The 8,797-nt window shown below is 42.0% G+C and overlaps 1 protein-coding gene across 1 annotated transcript; it reads left to right on the top strand.

The window, feature by feature from the left end:
• LOC306737799 (tripartite motif-containing protein 16-like) lies at positions 1-2,294 on the top strand. Its single transcript, XM_079219591.1, has one exon. The coding sequence runs from the start codon at positions 34-36 to the stop codon at positions 1,714-1,716; it is 1,683 nt and encodes a 560-aa protein (XP_079075717.1). The 5' UTR covers positions 1-33; the 3' UTR covers positions 1,717-2,294.
• Positions 2,295-8,797: the final 6,503 nt, after the last annotated feature.

Genomic DNA, 8,797 nt, shown 5'->3' with positions numbered 1-8,797 from the left:
AAACTCAGACAGTCGTTGCTACTGAGAGGTGAAATGGCAGAGAAAGGAGTTCAGCTGGATCGGGAAACCTTCTCTTGTTCCATCTGTCTGGATCTACTGAAGGATCCGGTGACTATTCCCTGTGGACACAGCTACTGCATGAACTGTATTAAAACCCACTGGGACAAAGAGGATGTGAAGAAACTCCACAGCTGCCCTCAGTGTAGGCAGACCTTCACACCGAGGCCTGTCCTGATTAAAAGCACCATGTTGGCAGTTTTAGTGGAGGAGCTGAAGAAGACTGGACTCCAAGCTGCTACTGCTGATCACTGCTATGCTGGACCTGAAGATGTGGCCTGTGATGTCTGCACTGGGAAGAGACTGAAAGCCATCAAGTCATGTCTGAAATGTGTGATCTCTTTCTGTGAGAAACACCTCCAGCCTCATTGTCAACTCCCTGCCTATGAAAAACACAAGCTGGTGGACCCGTCCAAGAAGCTCCAGGAGAACATCTGCTCTCGTCACGACGAGGTGATGAAGATGTTCTGCCGTACTGATCAGCAGTGTATCTGTTACCTCTGCTCTGTGGATGACCATAAAGGCCACGACACAGTCTCAGCTGCAGCAGAAAGGACTGAGAGGCAGAGAGAGCTGGAGGGGAGTCGACTAAACATCCAGCAGAGAATCCAGGACAGAGAGAAGGACGTGAAGCTGCTCCATCAGGAGGTGGAGGCCGTCAATCGCTCCGCTGATGAAGCGGTGAAGAACAGCGAGAAGATCTTCACTGAGCTGATCCGTCTCCTGGAGAACAGAAGCTCCGATGTGAAGCAGCAGGTCAGATCCCGGCAGAAAATTGAAGTGAGTCGAGTCAAAGAGCTTCAGGAGAAGCTGGAGCAGGAGATCGCTGAGCTGAAGAGGAAAGACGCTGAGCTGAAGCTGCTCTCACACACAGAGGATTACAACCAGTTTCTACAAAACTACCCCTCACTGGCACCACTCGGAGAATCTACAGACTCGACCGGCATCGATAACCGTCCTCTGAGCTACTTTGAGGACGTGACGGCGGCTGTGTCAGAAGTCAGAGATAAACTACAGGACGTCCTGAGGGACGAGTGGACAAACGTCTCACTGGCAGTGACTGAAGTGGACGTTTTACTGTCACATTCACAAGCAGAGCCCAAGACCAGGGCTGGATTCTTAAGATATTCACATGAAATCACTCTTGATCCAAACACAGCATACGCAAATCTGTTATTATCTGAGGGGAACAGAAAAGCAACATTTATGATGGAACAACATTCTTATTCAAGTCACACAGACAGGTTCACTAGTCGGTGTCAGGTCCTGAGTAGAGAGAGTCTGACTGGACGTTGTTACTGGGAGGTGGAGTGGAGAGGGACAGGAGTTAATGTAGCAGTCTCATACAATAATATCAGCAGAACAGGGAGTAGGGATGAATGTCTGTTTGGATGGATTGACAAATCCTGGGCGTTAGTTTGCGACAAAAGAGGTTTTACATTTCGTTACAACAAAGTTGAAGCTCCCATCTCTGGTCCTCCGTCCTCCAGAGTAGGAGTGTACCTGGATCACAGAGCAGGTATTCTGTCCTTCTACAGCGTCTCTGAAACCATGACTCTCCTCCACAGAGTCCAGACCACATTCACTCAGCCTCTCTATGCTGGACTTGGGATTTACAAGCAGCATGCAAACACTGCTGAGTTCTGTAAACTCAAATAACACGTGATGGAAAGAACAGAGGGTTAAATTCTGTGTTTTAATTCTTAAACTCATTTTGTGTCCATCATAGTTGCCCATAGCTGATTGTTCTTCACCTGTCAATCAAACATTGTGGGCGTTACTTTGACATCTTCTCATTATTGTTCTGTAAATGTTTGAGTTTCTTTCAGTGGCGATCTGTCTGTTTAGCCGTGGAGGATCTCACTGCTCATGATGGTCTTTGTATACCTGAACTCATATTTCTCTGCCGGAAAATGTAAACTTCTCTGAGCGCTAAATGTTTGATATTGATATTGTTATTGATGTCTATGTTGGTTGTTGTGTCTCTGCCTCTGCATGGGTCTTAAAGAGTGAAAGCACCAGAGCTTCTTTATTATAGATATTTTATTTTCACCACTTTATGTAAAGTATTCTTTCTTTACATTTGTGTTCATTAAATTCAGAAATGTTATTGTTGTTGCCCGAATCAACATACAAATGATGTACTATGTTGTATTATAAAATAAAGTATAATGATCATAATAAATGAGGAAATCAATCATTATTCTCTTTTCATAACTGAGATTTTGGTCAAAGAAATTTAACAGACTTTACTGATGGGTGTGAACAAACTGAAGGTTCACATGATAAATGAAGTTATTGTATTCATATTACTTGATTGTTTTTACTATGTCTCTATTGTGTGCAAGGCTGCTGTAATCCTGCAATTTCCCCACTGCGGGACTAATAAAGGATTATCTTATTTTATCTAAGTACTTTCTTCTTGTCTTATTTGCTGGGTATCATAACAAGCTGATGGTGAAAATGTGAATTATTTTTCTCTCATGATTTAATAAACACAATAAACATTTTGTCCAACTGCGCATGAATAAGACATTTCTGGAGTTTCTTTCTTTTTCACTAAAAGAATTCACCATTAAAATCATTTTAAAGGAGACAGCTGGAGAGAAGACTTTATTTGATACTTGTGATAAACTCTGGTGGAACCTAAAGAGACATGTTGCCACCTTCTACATAGACGTGCTGATGGGAAATGTAGTCCAGTGAAGAAATAAACTCCCGTGCGTTCACGATTAACGAGAAAGCGGAAGTCTCCTGCTGCGGACCACATGGAAGAAAATATTCGCACACCTAAACAAAAAAATACAACCGTACACTTTTTGCAACGACTCAGAAATCTCTGAACCCAAAAAGCAGAAATTGAGAAGGCAGTGGGAAGTCCAAAATCCTTTTAATCCGTCCAAAAGAATAAACACTCTAAACTGGTAAACACGCCAGGTGTCTGGCAGACGGGATCCAACACTGGATTGCTCAGGTGAGGGGAATGAGCCGACTGCAGGGCAGAAGAGGTTAAACAGGCCTCCAAGGTGCAGTTATCATCTTTGGCCAGCAGGTGGTAGTCTAGGTCTTTTCTTAGAAGCTTCCATTTGTGACCACAATAGAGCTTGTCAGAGTGATAAGAAACAACTTCAAGACATATACTACGGGTACTCTGTGTTGACTGGTTTCTGGTCGACGTCTCAGCTGCCTCAGTTAGAATTGTTTTGGAGGCTGGGTCTGTAAAGAAACACCTCACCTGGCAGTGCCTTCGAACGAGCTAGTTTTACATATACATATATGCCTATTTGAACTGACACATTCCACCTTTGTGGACATGCTCTCTACCTCTGCTCTCTTCACACCACTCTTATCCTAACTTATCAACGGAAAACGCTTCCCGGATGCCCATTACTCCCACTCCCGGTGGCCCTGTGAAGTGTAGTCTGGGACCATTGGATGCAGAGGACCTGATAATACCCAGACGGACTTTGGCTCCAACTCTCTAGGACCTCTAGGTGACAAGTTATTCACTAAAACCTAGAAGACAGGCCCCTAACATGGCAAATGCATCCGGGTAAGACCAAAAATGTTTCGCTTATTAGTTTATTCAATTAATTTACTTACATTAGGGACAATGTACAGAAATACATTACTCTCATGACAGAAAAGGGATGCGTTGTACCATTGTACATTAAAGACAACAGAGTAGAAAACAGAAACTAACTATGAACTTTAACTAGTATGTACAATATAAGTATATATCGAATAATATATATGAACATAGCAGACCTGACTATCCGCTGTAGTCTGTCTCTGTCCTGTTTGGTGGCCGATCCAAACCACACAGTGATGGAAGAACAGAGAACAGACTGGATGATAGCGGAGTAAAACAGGATCAGCAGCTCCTGAGGTCTCTGCTGTCATCACAGTCATCAATTAACTTTGTGACAGCGTCTCTGTGTGTGTGTGTGTGTGTGTGTGTGTGTGTGTGTGTGTGTGTGTGTGTGTGTGTGTGTGTGTCTGCCTGGACGTGGCCTTCCCCCTCCTGCTGCCAATTAGCCAGTCTTATAAGTCCCCAGCACCCCCACGAGGACAAGCAGTTTGGATAATGGAATGTAATATATATCCTGTTTGTAACTGTTGTTTTAAAATAATCTTTGGAAACCTGTGGAAATATTGGTATCAGGGAAACATGTCTGAATATGCCGGAGCGGGAACACTTGGCACTTCCGAGAAACCATTAGGAAGACAGAACCTGGATGTGACTATAAACATAAATACACTATTGTTTACAAAGCAACAGAGGAAATGTTTAAAAAGACGCAGGAGCCATGAGACAGTGTTCAGAGCAGAACGCTCTGTTGGTCTCCAGAGGCTTGCTCGGGTAAATTATTTGCTTGAAGAATAAAGTCTATTGCATTGAACTCTGACCGTTTCCAATGCTTTCTTTAAACACATCAATAGTTACTAATTACAGAATAGACCAACTGTTTGAGCAGGAGTTTAGACTTCATCAACCGGCCCAGCCTGAGCTTCTGCTCTCCAACACAAACTCAAAACACAGTAGACAGAAGGCATTGTAAGGCTTCCTGTCTGTCTACCTGTCTGTCTGTCTTTCTTTTCAAAATAAAACCCCATGAATCAACATAAAGCTCAAATGAGGATTTTTGTATTAAATACTTAATGCTCTTACTAATACTTTGACTACTGCTGCTAATATTTCGACTATTACTACTACTGCTACAACTACCAGTACCGCTACTACTGCTACTAATACAACTACTGCTACAACTAGTACTACTACAGATATTAGTATGACTACGAATACTAATTCTACTCATACTACCGTTATTTCAACTTTCAGCAGTTCAGTTAAATGCTTTTTGGTTTAAACACTTTTCAGCAGGTAGTTTGCCTTTTCTGTATATTCAGCTATATTCAGCTATTTTAAGCTTCATTCAGCTATTTTCAGCAATTTTCTCCAATATTTCAGTTTTTAGCATTCCAACGCATTTTCAGCAGGAAATGCTATTTCTAGTTCTTAATAGGCTCGTTCGTTAGAGCTGCGCCTCGCGGCCGCAGCAGGAGGCGTTGACAAAAAAAACTGAGGTCAAGTCGAACAGTTTTAGGCTGCCTTCAAAGTAAACACAGGAAGTCCCAGAAAAAATGACTTCCTGTTAGTTCTGAACTTTTGTTTACTTGTAGTTTACAGCTCACGTTTGGATTTATTCATGTGTTTGTAAATATATATTTATGTAGAAATGTATGTGTAGCTGCATCCTTTGTTCTTTTTATGTCTGCCTGTGAAATACATTACTACTCATTTTGATATGTGCTATATAAATACGATTTTGTATTATCAACCACACAAGATGTGTTTTTAGATTAAACATGAAACGAATAGTCAACAATCGAGCATTAAGTATTACAACTACACATAAAATAAGGAACACGTGGTGTTTGCTGTCAAATCTAAGAGCCAATCAGCTCTCTGGCGTGACGACAGCCAGGCGTTTCCCATCATGCACTGCGTGTGCATATGTGTGTCTGCCTGGGCGTGGCCTTCCCCCTCCTGCTGCCAATTAACCGGCACACATGCAACCCATTCACTCATCAAGCCTCACAGTTTGCAGTTTGCAGTTCAACTTGTGTGAAGAATGTACAGGACTGTCTCAGAAAATTAGAATATTGTGATAAAGTTCTTTATTTTCTGTAATGCAATTAAAAAAACAAAAATGTCATGCATTCTGGATTCATTACAAATCAACTGAAATATTGCAAGCCTTTTATTGTTTTAATATTGCTGATTATGGCTTACAGCTTAAGAAAACTCAAAAATCCTATCTCAAAAAATTAGACTATATGCCCTATAAATCTATGAGGTAGAGATTTGATGTGCGTTTATCTAATCACGAGCAGACAATAATCAAACAAACAAATGGTGAAATATGACCCAGCATGGTCTTTGGTATCATCTGGAAGTAATACAACAGCACTACATCTCTCTGATTTTGCCTCACGACCTTCATCGCGTGCAGAATGTCACATGTCGGCCGGCTGAGTCTTTCTATTGCACAACACGTGCGTCACATGGATCTGAGGAACAATTTTAAGGAACTGTGGTTTCAAGGAGGTAGAGCGGTAGAGAAGTTATGCATCATGGGCATTTATTGGACAGAAAATACTGCTGCTGCCTCTGTTGAGATGAGTTCACACGTGTCATTGACACGAGCCCCACCAATGGAGTGGGAGGGCGTGTCTGGTGGGGCTACACAGGCGGACTCCACTAATTGACTTTCATTCCCACGCAGAAGGATCCTAGAACGCTGCACAGTAAACAGGGTGACGTACACAAAATGAGATGTGCATCAATATCAACAGTAAAAAGAGTCACTCATCTGTCAACACGGCTGAGCTGTCCGAGGTGCCCTCCTCTGATCTGTGGATAAATATGACGTAGGACTGGTGAGGGGTACGACGCCTCTGGTGGTTCACCCAAAATGTAATTTCCGTCCATGCATGAAGTAATATCCACTCAAGCGAGAGTCCATTGATGGTATTACACCTGTTTTTTTAGTCTTTATTGAAGGCTGGTGTAATAATGAAATGTGATGTTTCACCGGTCCGCACCCCAATTTTTCCGGTAAAGAAAATGCTAGACCTGGGAGATCCAACTTAGTGGCGATTTATCCAAGATTTACAAGCAGTGAATTCTGCGGTGCACCTCAAGGTTCTAATCCACACACCATTCTCTCACTCATCCCTCCTGACATGACCCATGTTTCCGCTGTCGTCTTGGCCAATGCATTTCTTTCTCCGTACCGTAGGAAGAGGCTGTACCTGGACCAGGTGTCCCCAGGGGATATCCAGAGAGCCCTGGTGTAGTTCACTGTGCCTTGAGAGCCCATCTGGCTGATTTACACTTCCCATATGGTTCTGCCTTGCTACAATATGTTGATGACATCATGATTTGCAGCCCCACACAAGAAGAGTGCAAATTAGATACAGGTGTTCTACTTTGCAGTTTTGGGCTGCAAATGCTAAAGTTTCATATCTGTGATAAAACCCTCACTCCCAAGAGAATCATCATTCAAGCTGTGCCTTAAACACAAACTAAGAAACAAATGATGAGCTTCTTATGAATGACATATTATATACATAGTGGATCCCAAACTACTCAGAAAGAGAGGCACCCCTCTCTTCCGTGATTCATGGTGAACATATTTCTGCATATTTTCATATTTTTTCATACTTGAGATGGACTTAAGCTTGAGCCCAGCCATGGACGCACCATTCCCGATCTTCAACATACACTTCACGTATTACTGCACATCAATTCATTCATTAATGTATGACACACCTGCATACACCTATTTCCAGAAATGGAAATGTTCAACACATACCTTTCAAGTCTTAATTGAAAAGATCGGATATTGATGATCATTAAACTTTTTGGTATAATTGCAGAAAGCATTTTCCCCTTTTTGGAATAGCCTCACGTCCATTAGATTCAGTTTGACATGAATTATTATTAAATTATTCTTCCTGATCATGAGTAGTGTTTTAGCGGGTCAAACATAATAGACATAATTGCACATTCAGAATAGTACATCTACCAAAATGTCTTATATAAACTATATAGCAATATATGCATACAGTTCTTTAGTCATAGCAAATGCCGCTAAACAATACAAACAGAGTAAATACCTTGTTGAAATGTTTTAATTACACTTAAATGTAAGTGCAAAAAGCTGTAAAAGGAAGGTTTTCTGTGTTTATAACTCTGTATACAATGTATTATATAAATAAATATTACTATTATTTATTTGTTATCAGCACACATGTAAACAGACGACAAAAATAGTTGTGATGAATCTCTCAAATTCATTACACCGACAGGTCTTATCGCTGCACGACGTTTCTCAGTGTGATTTTGCACACTTCTGGTATTTCCGACAGTCTCCTGAAGGCAACACGTCGTCCCACTCATCTCCGGCGGTCTGGTCGGATGCCGCTGACATACTAACCCCATACATGCGCTTTGAGCTCTGAAAAGCACCGGGCCATCGAGACGGGGAAGGTGAGTGAGACCGAGGTTATTCAAGGGAGGGCGCGGCTGCGTTACACCGAGACAGAGACCAACAACCCGGCGTGACTCGCATCCAGACGCGGGCTCCTGTTTGGCCACGCATCCGTATGACTGCAGCTCTGCAGGAGAGAATAACGAGAGCTACTCCGACAGTGTGAGCTGCGACATATCTGTCCTCCACTCAACAGGAGCTTTACAACCAAACGACGTAGTTTAGTCGAATGTGATTTGAGCTCGTTTTAAAATGCGCGTGAAGTCTTTTTTTTGTTTTCGTGCGGCGCGCGCTCGGTAGGAGGACCCTTTTTTTGTTGTGTTTTTTTTTACTCCGTGCACGCGGGCCACACCTCTTCGCTCTATTCATCCCTGGAATTCAGTAAAAATACCATCACTATACATAATATATACATATATTAGTGCATATATATATTCACATGTGTGTGTATATATATATATATATATGTGTGTGTATATATATATATATGTGTGTATATATATGTATATATATATATATATATATATATATATATATATATATATTTTCCTAAGCGTGTGCCGTTGCAGACACGACCGTTGAAGGGAGCGAACGAGGGGCAGCAGATAGTCCTCCGTGCTGTTGTGACGTTCACGTATGTCGGAATACCGAGAGGCCTCCCGGGCTGGGGCCTGTGAGAC

This window comes from Taurulus bubalis, assembly GCF_910589615.1.
Source record: "Taurulus bubalis genome assembly, chromosome: 6".
Lineage (NCBI taxonomy): Eukaryota > Metazoa > Chordata > Actinopteri > Perciformes > Cottidae > Taurulus > Taurulus bubalis.
This window is presented reverse-complemented; position numbering and strand designations above follow the sequence as displayed.